At 47.9% G+C, this 20,260-nt stretch overlaps 1 protein-coding gene across 2 annotated transcripts in view; it reads right to left on the bottom strand.

Annotated features, from left to right (window-relative positions):
- The window catches only part of pvrl2l (PVR cell adhesion molecule related 2 like), a 56,985-nt gene extending 40,110 nt beyond the window's left edge, over window positions 1-16,875 (bottom strand). The window contains exon 1 of one of the 2 annotated variants that reach the window (XM_047018675.1): window positions 16,441-16,875. In XM_047018675.1, coding sequence (XP_046874631.1) covers window positions 16,441-16,528 — 88 coding nt within the window. In that variant the 5' untranslated portion in view covers window positions 16,529-16,875. The remainder of the gene's footprint in view (window positions 1-16,440) is intronic. The other variant, XM_047018676.1, reaches the window with a different exon arrangement.
- Window positions 16,876-20,260: the final 3,385 nt, after the last annotated feature.

Genomic DNA, 20,260 nt, shown 5'->3' with positions numbered 1-20,260 from the left:
TTCCCACCAGGATACACACTGATTAAAAAGAGCCAAATCTCTCCTCTTCGCACTCTCATCATATGTGTGTGTGTACCTCCGGTACCAGATTTGCTGTATTTCTAGGATCACCGTCACACATCTGTCATGGTGAAGAAAAAGAGGGGGGGGGTGAGAGAGAGAGGGAAAGAGAGAGAAGCGTAACAGGAGGTAAAACTAATTACAGGATTGGCTTAGCGGAGGCAGTTCACCCAGAAAGCCTCAGCTTCCCAAGGGCAGGAGGGATGGAGGGATGAAGCGAAAGAGGGATGGAGGTTCTCTTCACCTCCACCTCCATAAAAACACATGTGATTGGTCCGTTGTAAACACAACACCACCCCTTGCGCCGTAAAGGAGACCCAGGATTGGTTGGATCACAAGGCCAAGGTTTTGTGGTTCTCGAGTATCAAACTCAGAGAAGAACAGACCTGTGATCAATAAATCCTGGCCTGAAATATGGGACATTTATCTCTTATTTTCAATCTTGTTTTTCCAATAAGTGTCTGAAGGCTCGTTCATCTCACACTGCATGTGTGCTGGAGCGTGTGGACAGGATCACATTGGTGTCGAAAACACACCACTATTCTTAATTAACTAGTGTTTGAAGAGCAGATGTTTTCCTGTCTTTCAAATGAATGTTTGAAGAATTTCTGAAGAGTATAAATCAACAGAAATATTTTTGCCAGTCCATGGTGTGCATATTCAAGTAGTGGGTGATTGTGCAGTTAAGCATTTACAAAATGCTTTTCAGAATGAGCGCACTCTGTCTCTCTCTGTCTCTCTCTCTGTCTCTCTCTCTGTCTCTCTCTCTGTCTCTCTCTCTGTCTCTCTCTCTGTCTCTCTCTCTCTGTCTCTCTCTCTCTGTCTCTCTCTCTCTGTCTCTCTCTGTCTCTCTCTCTGTCTCTCTCTCTGTCTCTCTCTCTGTCTCTCTCTCTCTCTGTCTTTTCCCTTCTATTATTTCCCTGTCCCGCTTTTTCACTCTACCCGCTCTCTCTCTCTCTGATCTCTTTCCTATGCTAATCCCAGACTATCACTAACACCTTCAACCAGGGATCCAATCACAACAAAACATCTTCATGTCCTTGAGGGAGATTAATCTGAAAAACATACACACTGTCCAAATCTGACCCACTTCCCCAACTCACTCTCTCCCCCACTTTCTCCCAGTCTTTGTCTATCACACACACACGAAAACAGACAAACATCCGAACCTCACCCCCCCTTTTACTATATCTCTCCCAATAACACCAATAGCATATTTTTTCAATTGCACAACCTCTGTTGGTTTGGCCGAGTTCACAGAGTCAACGAGCACCAGACGGTCAAACTTTAGTCCGCTGGCTTGTCCCAGATCAGGAGTGTGTGTGTGTGTGTATTGCAATAGTTATGATGACCCCTTAGAATGTGTAACCCTGTACTGCAACCGTTCTGGACAGTGTTAGTCTTGAAGGCGAGAATCTGCTGTCTCTTGTCCAATCAAAACAAAGAACTCACACTTCCAGGAATGGGAATATGTTTAAATGCATTGGGATGGGAAGGGTGTGTGTGTGTGCGTGTGCGTGTGTGTGTGTGTGTTAAAATGAGAGGCAGCTGTAAAACACAGGAACAGCTGTTCTGTCTCAGTCACATCTGGTGAAGGATAGGACCCCCTCAACTCACCACACACACACACAGCAGACATATCAACTTAAACACACAGCGCACGTAAACACAACGGACTCTCACACATACACAAACATACACAGCATGCACACAGTTCTCTAACAAGAACAAGGCTGGGGAGAACATAAGAATTGACTAAATTATCACTCTTTATTCCTAAACACATGCCCTTCATCCAAAACCACTTTCATGACAATCTAACATAAATGAACATAAATGAACTCCCATATTACAGAGAGAGGAAGAGAAATGACAACATTTAAAGAATGACATTCTGTACTTAGTGTCACCATGGAGTGATGCACAATAATGGACTGCAGCTGCGTGTGTGTGTGTGTGTGTGTGTGTGTGTGTGTGTGTGTGTGTGTGTGTGTGTGTGTGTGTGTGTGTGTGTGTGTGTGTGTGTGTGTGTGTGTGTGGCAGCTATCTGCTAGTTGCAGGCCACTTAAACCCAGGCGTCATATATCAGCAGAAAATCTTTCCTCTTCTTGAGTCTGTCTCTCATACCCCCCCCCCCCTCCCATCCTGAGTAAGGCCAGCACAGTATGAGTGGAAGAAGAGGTTTCATAAGGGTCAGCCACCCAGCAGGTAACAACTAACAAGGCACCCAATACAGTTATTACAGACCCTGCCGGCTCACCTTTCCTGTGGTTGAAAAAACTGTGTGCGTTTCCTGAGTGTGTGTGTGTTCTGTGTCGTATCATCTTACTCTTTCTGGGGAACCCGACTCTCTCTTCCTCTGTTTAGTACAAGTATGTTCACCACCATGACCGCTTAGCTTGATTTTCATATTCAACTAGGGCACCAAATGCACACAGACACATTCACACGCCAGTCTTGTTTCTCTGAGGTCTTATCGCTACCATCTGCACAGGAAAGAGAACAAGATGAATTGGAGACAGTTAAAGAGAGTGACAGAGATCAAGGAGAGAGAGAGTGACAGAGATAGAGATAGAGAGAGAGAGAGATAGAGCAGCCTTATGTGGGGGTTGTGCCACAGGAAGTGGTCATGGGTGGTGTGATTCAAGGGGATGTGTTGTGACTGTTGGCCACTTGTGTAAGCCATGATGTTATCAGGGTGTGTTTGTTTAGGATCCACAACCTCCCTCAGGTCCAACGCCCTGAACAATGGAGCCATCGATCTAACCATCTCTCAACCTGCATATGTACACACACTTGCACACACATCTATAATCACATCCACATGGGCCTAGACACAGTCCCTATAGCATGTGCGTTGACAGACAGCTGGTGTGATGAAGCCTATCCATTTCACTTTCAGATCAGCTGATCTGCACAGAGACAGATGGACAACCCACTGGCCAATGAAAGCTTGAGGCCGAGCCCATAGGCTACACCATGTGGATTGGCAAATTGCCTTTTTATTGACAGGGGAGTCCATCTCATTCCCAGATCACTGTGCAAGTATTTGTGTGCGGGCGTGTGATTAGGTCGGCACTGAATCCACTGAGGCCGACCCTCCCTGGATTCAAAAGCATAAGGGTGGATGTAAGCAGTGAGTCCTACACCTATCCTCTGATGTTAGATCTGTGAGGAGGAGAAAGACGGGAGGAATCCGTCTGTCTAGCTGACTGTTCCCACAGAGTGGTGTCTCCCACACTAGACTGAAACCTCCCTAGTCATTATCACCCCAGCACACACACATGCACACACGCACACACACTCTCTCTCTCCTTCTCTCTCTCTCACACACATACACATGCACGCACGCAAACAACCTCACACACACACACACACGCACACACCTTTGATGAGCGGTTGCTCATGCAGGCAGACCTTCATCACTTCAGCTCATTAAGGAGAACTGTGGAGATATACCCTGTCAGTGACACACACACACACACACACACACACACAGTTCTTCCTCAGCTTCTCTCCCGCTTTCAGTTTCCATTACTGATAATAAGGGAGCCACACCTCTCCTCTCTGCAAATCCATCTCAGAAACTGTTCATCTCCTCTCTCTCCCCCACAATCCAGGCCTATCCTTTCTTCTCCTACTTCTACTTTCTGCCGCTCTTTTTGTTAGCAGTACTGAGTTACTCAGATGTAGAAAGTATATCTGTATATTGTGTATTCTAGTAACAGTGAACAGTATTAGAGTATCAAAGTATCAGAGGAAAAACTGACAATGCCAGATTGTGCTATATTTACTTCTCTCAATTCCCTCACCTCCCTCTCTCAGTCCCTCATCCCTTCCATTTCTCCCAGCCTCCTGTTGGTTTGCCTAATTAGGTGCTTGTCACCATCAGGCTTTTCCTCCTCTTTCCCCTCCTCTCTTCTCCACCCTGTCCTCCCCAGGGCCCATGCTCTCATCCCTCTCTCCTCCCCTCCTCTCCTTTCCTCCCTCCTCCGGGTACAGAGGAGGCTAATGTAGTAGTGGAGCCGTCAGGGCTAATGGAGCCATCATAATGTTTAGTATTACAGCACAGGAGCTGACACCCCTGCTTCTACTCAAGCCTCTGTTCTATAGCCTCTCCCCAGCTTCTCCCCGAGCCTCTCCTTAAGCCTCATCCAGCCTCTTCCCCAACCTCCCTTCAAGCCTCCCCAGAGCCTCTTCAAGCATCTTTCCCAGCCTCTCCCCGAGCCTATCCTTAAGCCTCCTCCAGCCTCATCCCAAGCGTCCCTGTCTGTCTTCTCTTCTGACTTTCCTCTTCACCACACAACCGCTTATCTTCTGGCTGGTTGGAATAACATAGATCAAGAAGGACAGTCTGTGTCTGTGTGTCTGTGTGTGTGTGTGTGTGTGTGTGTGTGTATGTGTGTGTGTGTGAAAGTGAGTCAGGGTCAATGGCAGCAATGTCACTGTAGATCTGTGTGATGCGATGACACATTAGCCCACTTGTTAGAGAGACAGACAGAGAGAGACAGAGAAAGAGAGAGAGAGAGAGAACCGTATTATAAATATTTGACTTCTGAGGGTGGCAGTTAAGTCCACACACCAACACTGTGAAAGCTGAGCGTCTACAGTCATGTAGCTACGCTCTGCCATGTTGTTCCCTCACCATTACCCTCCTGGAAGAATCACAACAAATACAGCAATCACCCCTGGCGCAATCTTTAGCGCCACAGTCAAGCACAAAACACACACTAACGAGCTGCTTAGTAGCTGCCGTTGTACGAGGCCCCTCCCCTTCCCACTGGTCGGTTCACTCTGGGGCTAATCTGTTATCTGTTAACCCTTTCATCTACAGGCCAGCTCCACACTCCCACAGGGAAGGAATGCCAGAAATGTTCACTTCATGTTAGCACCATCAAGTGTGTCTCTCTCTCTCTCCCCGCCCTCCCCTCGCCTATGATTCCTCCTCCCTCTCCTCCCCTCGTCTGCTCTCCTTCCTTCTGTTCCCATCTGAATAAATAAACATCGGGAGGGTGGGCAAAGAGGAGGGAGGGAAAAGAGGGAGAGAGGGGGAGAAGGAAAGTAGGCCAGTCCAACCTGGATGCACCGTCCTCACAACTTTACTGAGATGGAGGGGAGACAGCGGGTAGATGGAGAGAGAAGAGGAGGGACGGAGAGAAAGAGAGAGGATAAAACAGTCTGAAAAGAAGGTAAATGGAAAGCCAGGCTATGCATGAGGGAGCAGGAGAGAGAAGGGTAGAGAGAAAGATCTCAGGCTTTCAAGCCAAGCTGACAGTCACTGAGGTAGAGAGGTGGCCTGAACTGAAGAAGAGAGGTGGAAAGATGGAGGGAGGAAAGAGAGAGAGAGAGAGAGATAGAGAGAGAAAGAGAGGGGGGGGGAGCAGAGGGTAAAAGAAAGGCCACGTCTCTCCACAAGAAGGTATTAATAATCAATGCCAGTTTAAAGAGGGAATATGCTCCTGAGGGTTTGACGTAAAACCACAGCCCCCCTCCTCCTCTCCCTCCACTCAAATCCCTCCTCTTGTTCCCTCTGTGTTCACCCACTCTGCAATCCCCTTTTCCTCCTCCTCCTCCCCCCCCCCCCCCATATCTCACTTTCACATCTCCTGAAGTCCTCCCCTCCTCGTTCTCACTTCTCCCAGTCCTCATCTCATAAGGCAGGTTCTATTTTAATGTGCGTTTAATCGTAGGGTGTTATAAGTCTAATCATTAGTGCTGATGTCACGCTCTCCTCTACCATCCACTCCCCTCCCCTCCCACTCTGTCGCTACCCCCCTTCTACATCACCCCTTTTTAGTTCTCTCTACGTCCGACTTCAAATCTCTGTCTGCTCACAGCCTGAAGCTATTTTCCACTGCGAGAAGCGGGGAAAGAGGGAGGAAAAAGAGAGAGAAATAGACAGAGAGAGCGAGAAACAGAGAGTGGGGGGGGGGGGAGAGATGGGACTACAGCAATCCCTGGGCCCCTAAGCACAAGGCCTCAACAGTGATGATGATGAATTAATGAATTGCTGACAAACCCAAACTGGAAGAATGCACACACACACACACACACACATACCCACAGTCATCCACATCATAAACAAAAACACACTTACTCTTCCTCAAAGAAGCACACACAATACGACCATGAGGAAATATGTAAAGGGACCAGTACAATGTGAAGACGAGGGTTTCAGCCAGTGGGACGTTGCCTGGGGTGGGGGAGGGGGGGGGGAGTTGCCAGGGAGACAACGCCAAAACCAGAACATGGACTCACGCCCAGAATATCCCTCCCGCTATCATCCTTCTCCCCCCCCCCCCTTTTTTACTCCCCCTTTCTCCACCTCCTGCTCCCCAAAACACAGGCATGTGCTATGCCTACATACACTAAGCAGCCACAGATAAAGACTCGGGAAGGGAGAAGAGAGAATGGGGGGGGGGGGGGCGGCAGAGAGGGGGGGTGGGGGGGCAGGGAGGTAAGGAGTGGAATGGTAGATCCCCAATGTGAGGCGGGGGAGTGTGTGTGGTTTGAGTTGTGCGGCCTCACGCACCACTGCCCTAGGCTGCTCACTGAGACGGCAAATCAATCTGGGAAAACCCAGGACGACCATGTTCTAACATGCCGCTCGGACTGAAGGATCTGTTTCCTGGCCCGCTACTCTCCCTACACTTACATCATCCCTCCCAACCCTCTGACCTTTCCACAATCCCTGCCTCCTACCCCTCGCTCCTTCCTCCCACTCTATCTCCTCATCTCAGGTTCTCCGCTGAGCCCACCCCCACCACCACCGAAAACTATTGACTTATCATGACTTCTGAGCCACTGTCGATCTGCTCAGTGTCACTGACTCCTACTTTCTCCAGCCTTTGGGTTCAGGCTTCATTCTCACACTCAACCCTCTCGTCTTAATGACTCAGACCCTAAAAGTATCTAGGAATACTTTCAGTTTCAGTATCTACACAACTACAAAAGTAATTTAGGTTATTTCCACCAGTTCGCCATGCATTCTGACCAACCCAATTGTCAAAAACATGAGCAGTCCAGGTCTACATTGTGTTGTTGTCAAAGAGCAATTAAATGTCAAGAGCTGTAGCTAGCCAGCTCAATTGAGTTACTTCCTTGTTATCACTTAGTTTTCTAAAAGGGAATGGAGTGTTTGCCCTTCATTGTTGACTTGCTGGGAAAACTCAGATTTTGGTGTACCATTTCCTCGTCCTGTGTTTATAATTAGCTACAGGGTGGAAAAGGTCAACTTGAGTCTTTTCATGATGAGATAAAAGAAAAAACAGACTAGCACTTTTTAGGCAGTGCTAAACTAGGCTATTATCAAAGATAAGGTGGGCTTTATGCTAGACTTGCAAAAAACAGTTGAGCTAAAATAGGCAGGGCTAGGATCCGGGTTATTCTGAGTAGCGGTAGCAAGGATGGCTAGGTACCCCAAAGCAAAAAAGCTACTGTAGCCTTGAATTCTCTTTCACACTCTCTAATGTTATTACACGTGATCTGTGTAGTTATTTTCAGCTCGGCCTATTATCATCATTGTAAAAGGCAAAGTGAACTTAAACATTCATATTTTCTCCTCCTTCCCCCATGAGAATCATTAAATGATTTTTTTCAGACTGACCTTGAGGAATATTATTAAGGAGCCCATGTAGCCAAGAATGCTTTTTTTATTTAAAAAAAGTACATGTCTTGCATCCGTCACCACTTACAACAACACCTTAATAGCTGGGGGGTCAGATGGCTGAGCGGTTAGGGAATCAGTCTATTAATCAGAAGGTTGCCGGTTTGATTCCCGGCTGTGCACCCTACTTGCCTCGGGGAAATGTCTCTGTACTTACTGTAAGTCTCCTCTGGATAACACTAAATGAAAATGAAATTGAATGATTCACCAGTCAGGTAAGTCTGTTTCAAGGCAAATACTCCCTGCTGTGTTGAGTGGAACCTAGGTCTTTGTACACACACAGCATTAAGGTTCTGCCTGAAGAACTGGTGAGTATTAAGACCCTCCATCTGAACATGGCGGAGCATCACTTGTCCTTCAGGCCAACACAAAGAAAGCACACACAGAGAGCGGCCTTGAATAAACTTGCCATCTTGAAAAGCTGCCATCTTCACCATTCAATAGAGAGCTCTGTGTTCTTCCTCTACAGAAGATGAACAAGATGTTGTTTGGAGGTGAATGCAGCAAAATGTTCCTCAGTTCAAAGGACACGCACGCACACACATTCTAGTCTGTTCGGGTGAATATCAGTCCGTCTGGTCAGGCAGAAAAGACCGTCAAAGCCCCAGACTGTGTCTGCCAGAGCAGTCCAAGGCTGCTGCCAGGGTTTCTGTCCTGACGCAAGATGAATGGACCTGCGTGTGACATCACTCACACTGCCCACCCGGCCAGGCCACCAGGACACCGTCAGGGCTGGCAAAACCGTCACACCCCTCCAGGCGCCAATGACCTGACAACCGTCGCTGCTCGATTATGGTGGCAATTAAAGCACAGCCCAGAGGGCAGCTGTCAGGCTCTGCAGAGACGGGGCAGCAGGGGATATTATGGGATGTCACACCTCCTGGGATAGGTCTGCCTAGACACGCCAGGGTCACCCCTTGTCACTGGGAGTGTAAAAGAAATTCAACTCTCAACACTAACTAGGCTGGACTTACATACTTTAAACAATTCAAAGGTAAAAAGCCCCTAGAAAGCCCAAGTTGTCTTGTGGGCAGGTTGAGATGAAACAAACACCATCTTAAAACAGACAACACCTCGTGCTGTACCTGACAACAACAGCCGGAAGTCTCCAGTCTAAAACCACAGGTGTCTCTGGTTCCAGGGGCCAGCATGTAGGTTATGCTACACTATGTCCATAACATAACCATCAGCAACTCAATAGCAGCTGTAATTAGTCTGTGCTCCACCGTGCCTGTGATCTAATGGCTCAGAGACAGACACCGTGACAGAGACGGCTGTTTGAGCTGCGCTGGGCCGTCTCTGTTTCCAGGAATGAAAAGGAAATCTTTTCTTTCAGTCAGAGACATCCTCCTCAACAAATGCGGTGACGCTTCTCTATTAAAATATGCATGTTACAGAAAAAAAAACTGAAAACAGAATCAAGTGTAAGTCGTGTCCCATCCAAAAAACATGCTGTAATTTGCATGACAAAGGCTCGGTACACGAATCAACACGCCTGCATTTACAACAGAGCAGTGATGAGCGCCAGCCAAATCCCACCATGCCAGGGGGGGGACAACAAACACACAGCATATCTCTCTGAGAGGAAAACCCCTATCTGTTCCTACTGTGCCCTTGCGTGGCTACAACACACAGACACATACGTTCGAGACAGCTGGAACTTCAGAGATGAAAGGTGGGATGGAGGAATAGGGAGACAGAGCGATGGAGGGGGATGGCAGACATAGGAACCACAGGGCGGGGGGGAGGTGGAGGGAGGAGACTTAGAATAGGCCTCTGTTCCTGGGCTGCTGTGTTTGATATAATACCATGCTATCTGGATCCTAGTGTGTGCACACACTGTGTGTGTGTGTGTGTGTGTGTGTGTGTGTGTGTGTGAGTGTGTGTGGGGGTGTGTGTGCGTGGGTGTTAGAGAGGGAGAGAGAGAGAAAGAGAGAGATTTGTCTGCTTTGGTAATGGATTAGAGGTAAAAAGGAGAGACATGTTGGTAGGCTTATCTTGGAGTTTACTCAAATATTTACACGTTTCTGCAAAATAAGGCAATTTCCCCCTCCTGACAAGATGAAACAGAGCTGAGCTCAGCAAGACTGGGTGAGACAGACAGACAGAAAGAGTGAAAGTCAAACTACTGTAATCTTGCTGTGTGTGTGGGGTTGTGTGTACAGGGCTGGATTCAGAAGAGAGAAAATCAAAACGCAGAGGAGGAGAGGGGGGAGATGGATGGAGGAGAGGGAAGATGGAGCGCTAAAGAGAGGTTGAACACAAAAGAAGACCAGTGAAGGTGGAGAGATGGAGGGAGAGAGGCGGGGGCGGATCGGAGAGGCCAAGATGAGAGAGTGGGAGACGGAGACGGAGGAGGGGAGAGAGGGGGAGATGAGAGAGGAAGGTGGATAAAGGCAGGGTCAGGGGGGTCAGCTCTACAGAGAGGCGGCAAAACAAACACGGCCCCGGCTGACACCGGGTCACACCGGGAGACGGAGCGAGAGAAGCAGGGGAGAGGGAGAGGCTGGGGGGGCGAGGGAGAGAGAGAGAGAGAGAGAGAGAGAGAGAGAGAGAGAGAGAGAGAGAGAGAGAGAGAGAGAGAGAGAGAGAGAGAGAGAGAGAGGCTGTGCGCCGTGGAGGGATTCATGTTGGCACACTCGCCTTTAATGTCTGAGGGAGAAAAGGCAAGAGTGAGGAGAGAAGATAGACGAGTGAGAGAAAGAGGAAATGGTCGTTGTGAAAAGACAAGAGGGCAGCAAGCCAATTTAGCTTTCACCAGTAATCATTGGGCTGAGCCGTTCACAGGGACGCTGGTGAGATGGAGGCCTCTTTTTATGACACATACGTTCCTCGTCTGGCTCACTGCGGAGTATCCACAATAAGCCAATCGATAGCAAGCGATCGCTCCGACAGCCAACTGAGAGGCTGGTGGTGGTGGTGGAGGGGGAGACGGAATATAAATCTGAGTTTGAAGTGTTCAATGAGACATTTATTAATGACAAGAGAATGGTTCCTGTCCAGGGATGGTAGAGTCCCTAGATAACGCATGCATTCACACACACACACGGACCCTAGCAACACGCCTATCTGATCACGCTGAGAGACGGAGGGAGGAGGGGAAGAAGAGGAATGAATACAAGAGAGATCTTGAGATGGAAGGAGAGGAAGAGAGGGAGAATGAGGGAGATTGAGATCAGTGAATGGCGAGAATAGAGGTGAAAAGACAATGAGACAGACAGAGGATGAGCAGACGTTGGAGATAGAGAAAGGAAAGAGCACATGAAAAGAGAGAAAAAGAGGACGGAGGAAAGAGAGAAACAAACAAGTGCGAAACAAGAGAGAGAAACAAGGAGAGAGAGAGAGAGAGAGAGAGAGAGAGAGAGAGAGAGAGAGAGAGAGAGAGAGAGAGAGAGAGGGGAGAAACAGAAAATAGAGTGAGAGACAAGAGGGAGGAGAGACAGAGAGACAGAGCAGAAGTGATTATGTTAAACAACCCTCCAGCCCAGGGTAATCGTGCCGTCGTGCTCCGCTGCCCTTATATGGCGATGGAATGTGTGAGTGAGAAAGAGAGAGAGTGGATGGGGAGGGGTAACCTGTATTGATTTGAAGCAATGTTTCTGCTACCGCTCCCAGACCAACATATAGCCTACAGGTCTATCCACTGCACACAGACTGATGCAGGCAGAGCGACACACACGAAGACACACAGATCCTCACCACTCTCCCCATCCCCCTATCTTTCTCTCTCATACACAGCACACAGACAAACATGGGCAGAGTGAGGTACTGTGTGAACTTGTGAACTCAGTTTGGAACTTCTTCAAATTCAGTTGAGATGAAAATGACCTCAAGCACTTCCATCACCGCGGGCAACCAGAACAGCATCACCCTCTGTGTGTGTTTGTGTGTGTGTGTGTTTGTGTGTGTGTGTGTTTGTGTAATGAAGGAGCCCTGCTATACCTCCGTGTTGGCAACGTCCAGCATCATCTGAGTCACACAGATAAAGCTTTGGAGGGACCAATAGCATAATCCTCAGTGTGTGTGTGTGTGTGTGTGTGTGTGTGTGTGTGTGTGTGTGTGTGTGTGTGTGTGTGTGTGTGTGTGTGACGCTGTGTCTACTGTCTGGGTCCCGACATGCCATGTCTGCATCTCTGCCATGCCTTTCATAGCGAGCAGTCACCTTGGCTGGTTGTGGCATCTCTCTCTCTCTCTCCCTTACACACACACACACACACATACACGTCATTTCAGCTAGCTTCCAGGACCACAGCTGGCATCACACACACCTCTTGGTGAACAAAACAGACAAACAGACAACTTTTAAAGTGCAATAAGACTATTAATCTGCGTGTGTGTGTGTGTGTGTGTGTGCACGCATATATGTGCAGGTCTTGCTGTAACTCCAGCACAGAAAAATGGCCAGTGTCCAGGTCTGAGCTGTAACAGCTGATCTCCAGTGTGAGAGCCAGGTTACAGTACTGCAGAAGCCTGTCCCAATATGAATGGTGTTTATTCACGAGTGCCTTGTTTTATGACTCCTAGACTGGATCATGTCAGCATCCTGTAGCTCTGTTGTCTGGAGAACTCACATCTCATCTTTGCATCCTGTTTGAATAATTAAGATTGAGTTTGTCTTGCTTGGATTCCTGTGATATTTGCTTCCTACTTGTTTGTACATAGTTCTGTGAGTGTGATTGAGGTCTCTCTCTCTCTCTGGAAGCTTCTGGAAGCTTCATAAACCAACCTGTCGCTGTGTGAATGTGATGCACTGTGAAGGTGTTAACGCTTGCAAGCTTTGGCTACATTAGCATTGGCGTGTGAGTGTCAGGGTGTGTTCCTGCACATACATATTTGACATTCCTAAGCGTCTTCTCTGCATGCTATGGACGCCCCTGTTTGCCACTAGGTTATTGGGGGGGGGAGCTACTGTACAGGCTATAAGACAGACAGACAGACAGACGTGGGCCGCAGCAGCACACATGAAAGAAGCTGCATCTTATTAGCAAACCTCCTCAGCCAGGAGAAAAAACTCTTGGGAGTGTGAAAAATCGCACAAACACAAAACTTGCACGCACACACCCACCCTAAGACTCCAACACTATGGAGAGAGAGAGAGTGGGAGAGAGACAGGGAGAGAGATACACACCCTAGGTCTTACTGTCAGAACCCCGACATGCCTGCCACAGCCATTAACCAATCCCCGCACAGAACAGAAAACAGGGAGATAATGTTGTTTGTTTGTCTCTCTCCCTCTCTGACATTGAAGTCCTTTGGTTGGAGCTTACTTCCTGATTTTATTATTTACTTATTTTCTCTAGGGGCTGTTTGATGTGTCAAGTCAAACGTAGTACAATCCGGGGTCTTTAGCAGATGGGTGGGGTTCTGGCTGGTCTCCCTGGGTTCTGGCTGGTCTCCCTGGGTTCTGACTGGTCTCCCTGGGTTCTGGCTGGTCTCCCTGGGTTCTGACTGGTCTCCCTGGGTTCTGACTGGTCTTCCTGGGTTCTGACTGGTCTCTCTGGGTTCTCGCTGTCCTCTGCAGTGAGGGTTCTCTCATCTTGTCCTCCGCCTCTTTGATGCTTTGAGGAGAGCTCCACAGGCCCGGATCAGAGGACCGTCCGGGAGAAGTTTAATTTATACATCACGTTGAAAACTCAACGAAAGAGAACCCCAGTTTCAGCGTACTGGGCTATGACATCGTGTTAGTGCAGAGACTGTCTGTATTTCCACTATCAAACAAGACTGCTTTGGAAACAGACTGTTCAGCGAGCTTAAAGATACGGTTCTGAAAGGGAACACTTTCAATATCACACGTCTGCAAGGAACCTGGGTCTGAATGTCACTCCTTGACTTTGAATTTAATAAAACAAACGCGTGCGTGTGTGTGTCACGCCTGACAATGAGGCAGAAAGGCCAGCGGCGAGCGCCCTGCCAGGGGTGCCGAGAGAGAGAGAGAGAGAGAGTGTGTGTGTGTGTGTGTGAGGAGATGGCTGGGGGTATGAGACTGCCACAGTGAAGGGCTGACGTGTGTTGCTACTACTTCAAGCAGGGTATTTCAATCAACTGACTGGCAGCTGGGTGGATGAATGAGGGGGTTAGAGGAAAGGTGTAGTTGACATTATGCAGATGAGGGAGGGGGTGGGTGGGGGCTGGGGAGGGGAGGGGAGAGACTTGAGGGAGGAGGAGAAGGCTCTGGCAGAGGGCATCGGGAAGGATGAGCGCACCCAGCCCACATACACACCCTCGAACATACACACCCAGCCCACATACACACCCTAGAACATACACACATGCAGCAGCAGAGACACACAAATGCCCATCTGTTTAGTCCACATCCCAGCTGACTGGAAGTGCAGGTGGGTGGATTGTGAGACACAAGCTGCAGGCCTCTCTGCCTCTCCTCAACACCTCCCTCTCCCTGACCTCAGCCACTTTTTGCAGATCAGTCCAAGAGGGAAGTAGAGGAGAACAGCACAAATCCCACAATCAGTTCTCATTTTTCCACAGTTTTAGTCCTTTCATTCGTTCACTGACTAGGGTGCAAAGTCCATTTTTCACAGGGATTACAGCTTGACAGAAAACAAATCCACCCTATTTACTAACTGGTTATAAAGGTTTGACTGTTTTTATCAGGATACTAGCTGCTCTACTTTGAGGCTAGGGCTCCTGCAGTACCCCAATTGTCTCTCTTCTGGGCCTACCTTGAGCAGCTATATTCTGCACAGAGAGAGAAAGAGAGGTATACCCCCCGCCGCCCCAACATTCCCTCCCAACCCCACCCCCCCACCAGGCTGCCATGCCAGGCTCAGGGCTTGGGTGAGCTCAGGACATTTCAGCACTTAGATTTATTTACACTTCCCCCAAGTCCTGAAATACACTTCCTGTCTTAAGCTTCCTCCCTCTTCCCATTCCCTCCTCCATCTCTGGCACACTTTTTCTCTTCATTTCCGTCCATCAATTTTTCCCTGCCTCTATCTCGTTCACACACTAGCCGCCGCACATTCATAAACAATGGGGCCCACAGAAACTCATGGTGAGAGGGAGGGAGGGCTAGAGGCAGAGAGGGAGAGAAAGAGGAAAGGAGGGAGGGAGAGGGGGGGGGGGGTTGGTGAGTCTATTCTAATTCACCGCTGACTAAAGCCAGTCCAACAAAGACCCTGGCTGGCTGGAAGCAGAGCAGTGAGCATTGAGAACAGGCCGGAGAAAGTGAGAGAATAGGAGATAGAGAAAAGACAGAAAGGGACTGAATTTGTTCCCTTTCGTGTGTGGCGTAGTGTAGCTTCTTTTTGGGGGAGGGGGTGAGCAGGGCTTGAGTGGGATGGATGTTAGAAGTAGGGTTGATGTGGTGGGGTAGAGGCTTATAACCAGAGGATAGAGCAGGACACTAAAGAGTTGAATTGTCTTGATTGTGAATGTGTCCATGCACCTTGTTAGCAGTGCAGTATGGTGACTGTGTTTCATACGCTGTGGCAGTACCCGTGTGCATTATATCTAACGCCTGCTTTCGTCATGAGTATGGCTCTATGAGGGGATGCCAGAGGCATGCAGGTCAGGCCCGTCTACCTACAAGACTGGAATTTGCCTTTGACTGACACTCACAGCATACACCTCTCTTCCAACACCTTAGGCCTACAAGACAAGCAGGACAAAGACCCCAATTTTTGTGCTGCAGCAAAGTGGTCTCCATGACACCCAGTCTAGCCCATAATATACCTGACTTCCTAAACCAGAGTTCTCTGTTTTTCCAATAACTCCAAATACGATTAATGGCAAGACAAGGTAGGCTACATAGCAACACAGCTACAAACGCAATTGTGAGCAACAAGTGATCATATCTTAAAAATCTAAAACATCACCCAGATTGTATTAAGTAAGTCGATTACACGTCAACTTGGCAGGTCTTCATTATGCCTGGTATGTCATAATTACTATGGTAATTCCCAAAAAAGCACTTGTCCCTGTTCGGATTTCGAAGAGAAATGTCATGAATTGAAAAGGGTTTTAGTTAGAAAAGCTGTTCTACTGTGATGTCTTTGTTTACGTTTATGACAGTGTGGGAGACTAAATTAACCAAAGACGAAAACAAAGGTGAAGGCAAAATTCATCCAATCATCGGTTATTCCCGATGCCAAACTCCATACGCCCAGCTCGTGGGTGCATTGTTGCCATTGCACCAACGCACCCTGTTGCTTTTCTGAATATTCTACACTTTTCTCCTAGGTATTCCACAGTCGAATACTTCGTCACAGCAGGGAGACGATTGGAATTCAAATTAACTTGGAACCTGTAAAGCGTGAGCGAATCCAAGGCGCACATCGCAGGGATTACAGTGACTTATTCCCGATCACACCTGCTGTTTGGCGCTACGAGAAATAAATACCCCGTGAGGCCACACCTAGCGTAGCCTATTTGTAAGTCTAGCCCCGACAAAAACACCGAGAGTAACATGGCGAACCGAAACTCGGTCATTCAGAAGGGAAACTGATACAGCGTCAACTTCAACAACAGGTTCGCCGCCCACCGTTGTTATCACGGTCCATGTAAACGCTTGGTTAGGAAAGCTCAGTTGTAGGCTATCCTATGTGAGCACGCGTCTCATGGGACAGTTATGACACCGATACAATAGTTACGTTGCCGACACTCGCAGGGCAATTAAATCAACTCAATCGAAGGGGTGAACATGAGCATCTGGGATCAAGTAAACATCGGTCATGTTAATATTCTGTTGTTCCTACCTTGAATGGTCAGAAGTATCACCGCAGCCACCAGTAAATTGTTATTCGCCGATGAAACGGAGGAATGTTTCCCGTAGTCTCTAGCCATCCTGTTGTGGAGGGAAGGTTGACATAAAATCCGGACTCAAAAAGCTCTCTGAAATATTCGTTCGCCAACAACTTCTCTTAGTTATAATTTAAATGGACCGGTGAGTGGACTATGGATTTGCTCTTCAATCCTACGCAGTTCCTCGATGTCAAATCGAAACAAAAACATGTATAACCCCTCCCAAAGTGGAAGGGACGCAGCGCGCACAGGTATGTCTTCTCCGTGTGTAGGTTTGGGTCTTCCGCAGCCTGCACCGAACCAGAGAAAAGTAACGATCACGTCCGCGGCGCAGATCAGTTTCTACGAAGAGCCTGCACGCTCAACTCCGCCTGGGGGACTTATTGTGATGTCACGAGAACGTCATAGGTAAAGTTGTAGTACTCAATGCGGAAATTGGCAACGGCAAATTATGATAACATTCCTTATTGTTTATGCAGTACACCATTCAACTCCACAACAGGATTAGACCTATGTTAGCTCGTAATATACTTCATCAATCTTTTTTCTTCACTGACACAGTAGATCAAGCCACTGTGTCAAGTCTCAATTAAATTATTATTTGCATAGCCGCCACAGAGGGCTTTACATATGCCCATAGAAATGGCCCTGAACAAACCCTAAGCCCCTCCAAGTAGACAATAAAAAAACTCCCAGAAAAACCTTAAGAGGAGCAATTCAGGGAGGGAACCCTCTTTCAGAGACGGTTGGTGACACAAAGGTGCAGACCTCTAAGACTGTCCATGGAAAGAAAGAAACTTCATAATGATAATTGAAAACGTTCCAGTAGACATGACATGTCTTTCATTAGGCTAATGTCTTTATGGACCAACACTGATGTTCAGTGGTGCCAGCCCCAAGCACATGCCACCACCAGCCCCTGCCTCGAACAGTCTCGTGAGGCTGTGAAACAGAGGTCGGAGCATGGAGTCAGTGTGTGCTGTGGGATCAGCCTCTCCTCCATTAGAGGCTCATTAAAGCCGAGTGGAGCACCATCTGACTGGCCCTGTCTTGGCAGACCCCTCTATCAAACAATTACCCAGCACCACCCTCTACAGAGAGGAGCTGCACAAACCGGCTGGCCTCCAATGTTGGTTCCAGCCTCTCTCTCTACGTGTGTGTCCCTGGTTGCATGTGGGTGCCCGCATGTGTGTGTGTGTGTGTGCACGTACAGCATACAAATCAGCTGCTTAGTCTGCCATCTGTTGTTAGTTCAGTGATACTGCTGCCACTGGTCCATTGGTTTAAATACTCTGATCCTTCCTCCCTTTCTCCTTCCTGCCTTCCTTTCTTTGGAATCTCGAATCAAACACAATTTAATGGCTGAAAGCCATTCTCAATCATAGCTTTTCTTCATTCACCCGTTTGGATCTCTTCATTTATCCAAAGGAAGGAGGGAGCAAAGATGAGTGGTGACAGTTTGGAAACAGGGCTCATTTGCATCCATCACCTTCCTCTCCAGTATTGAGGGTCATACTGCTGGCCTTGGCCCTCCAGTATCTCTACATGCAGCTATGTACAGCTCTATAAATCAACTCCCCCACCTCTGCCTGACAGGCTGTCAGCCCGGACACCTATTGTGTTATTTACCCAGGATGCTTTGGGGTCCGCACACCACCAGACCCCGAGCCAGCCAAGAGCTTTCTGCCTTATTGTTTTTCTTTTATCCAGGAGCCCATGAATTGTATATGTGCTGTATTTAGCTCTGTTCAGCTCTGTCTCTTTTTCCCCCTTTCTGACAAACACCCTCCAGGCACAACTATGGGTTTGGTCATGTGCATGCGTGTGTGATTTGTGAGGATTTGGATTGGTATGTTTTTCTAAGAAGGGGAGGGGAGACCAGGGACCCTGCAGGTGGCCAGATAATCTTTCAATCTGCAAACATGGGGGGTAGAGGGCAAAAGGTGTCTGTCAATCATGGTATGGAGAATCATGACGTGACCCCGAGCTTTGTGTGTGTGTGTTTTCTGTGTGTCTCTTCATTCCATTTCCTGGGTTTTGTCCATGAATGTGAGTAGACTAGGTGACCGGTGGAAATTCTGGTCCTTGTTTTCTCCAGCTCACCTCGTTGCCATCCTCTCCTTCCCTCTTCTCCTCTCTGTATTAACATCTACCAGCCTCTAACCAGGAAGGATCCGCTTGGAGGAGTCAGATTGATTAAACAAGCTGCTGCCTGGTAACATGATCACGTATCAGTTGCCCTGGTGACATGTTTAGCATTGTAATCCCCCCCCCCCGAACTGTTATGTGATCACGCATACCCCTTCCCTACTACTCTTCTATCTCCTCCATCCGTTCCTTCCTCCTATCATTTTTCACAGTGTCATTAGTGTTCCCCTCTCCTTACCCCTCCCTTCTTAGCGGGTTTGGAGCTGAGAGTAGCATTGGTGAAAGCACTCGGAGGGAAAAGCAGATAATACTGTTGGCTTTAATTAAAGACATTAAAGAGTCAGAGAGACGCCGAGCCCCAGGGAGCGAGTGTTCCTCACACCTCCTGAAATACCCCCTCTTTCTTCTTCTCCTCGTTCTCTCCATCTCTCTCTCTCCCACTCGTTCCCTTCCTCGCCTCTATCAGCTTGCTTCCTTTCACACCCTGCAACCTCCACTCTCTCTCTCTCTCTCTCTCTCCTGTGCCTCCTCTCCGACTGTTGAAAATCTTCATTAGTTAACTTGTGTGGACTTTGTTTACAGCTAATGAGTGTTTTCCCTGCACATTTATTTTCTCTGCTCGTTACCTAATCAGAGAAAGTGTATGGGCTTGAGGTTCACTGAGTAAAGGTGTTGAGATGGGCTATTTGGTTAGCCTGTGTGTGTATGTGTATGTGCTATAGATTCTGTGTGGTAGCAAAAATCCAGTTGCAACCCAAAACTAACAAAACATAGGCCTACCTATAGGCTAACTTAAGACACACATAATTGTGCACACAAACACACACATGCTTTTGTCATTTTAGGTTATCTAAGAGTGCTTGTGCATCTGGTCTGGCTTGTTTTTCAGCATGTCTACCATTCACAGATTTTAATTGTTTTATTTGCTTGTCGCTGCGCATTGGAAATTGTTCTTTGTCCCTTCCTCAGCCACAATACACACACATACACGAACACATCTACACAATGGGCAGCCTAGGCTGTTTCGGATTGCCTCACATCAGATCAACACTCTTCTCCATAAATAGAAAACAGACTCAACACCCCAGGGGGAGAAACAACATTTGGAGGAGAGATTAAAGGAGGGAGGAATAGCGGGGGGAGTGGGGGGCTGGTTGAGGGTGTGGGGAGGAGGGGGTGCTGCAATGGCTCTACATGTATGGCTCGCAAAATTGCCAATTGGTTTCATTTTCTACTATTGTCTCCTTTTACAGAGATATAGAGAGGAATAAGAGATATTTTAAACAGAGTTAGTTAAAGGACTCGTCTACTCTGCAGCCCCAATGCAATTATATTTACTTTCTTAAAAATAAGCATAAAAATACTGAAAACCAATTAGAGACATGGTGAGAGGTAAAAAGGGGGAAAATAGGTGAAAGGAGAGGTGAAGAGAGAGGGTGAGAGGTAATAGCGGGGGCAGGGAGGGTTGGGTGGAGAATGAAGCTAATTGACACCTGTAGTGCAGCCACGCATGAATGAGTTGATCACATAATTGGTAATTGTACAGTGGTTTGAAGAGTTGCAGAAAATGAAGAGTGCTCTTTTCTCTCCAGATGGCTCCACAAAGACACACCTGACATTTGTATT

This window comes from Hypomesus transpacificus, chromosome 4, assembly GCF_021917145.1.
Source record: "Hypomesus transpacificus isolate Combined female chromosome 4, fHypTra1, whole genome shotgun sequence".
In the NCBI taxonomy this organism is placed as follows: domain Eukaryota; kingdom Metazoa; phylum Chordata; class Actinopteri; order Osmeriformes; family Osmeridae; genus Hypomesus; species Hypomesus transpacificus.
The sequence above is the reverse complement of the archived record's forward strand: the minus strand, read 5'-3'. Positions and strand labels throughout refer to the sequence as shown.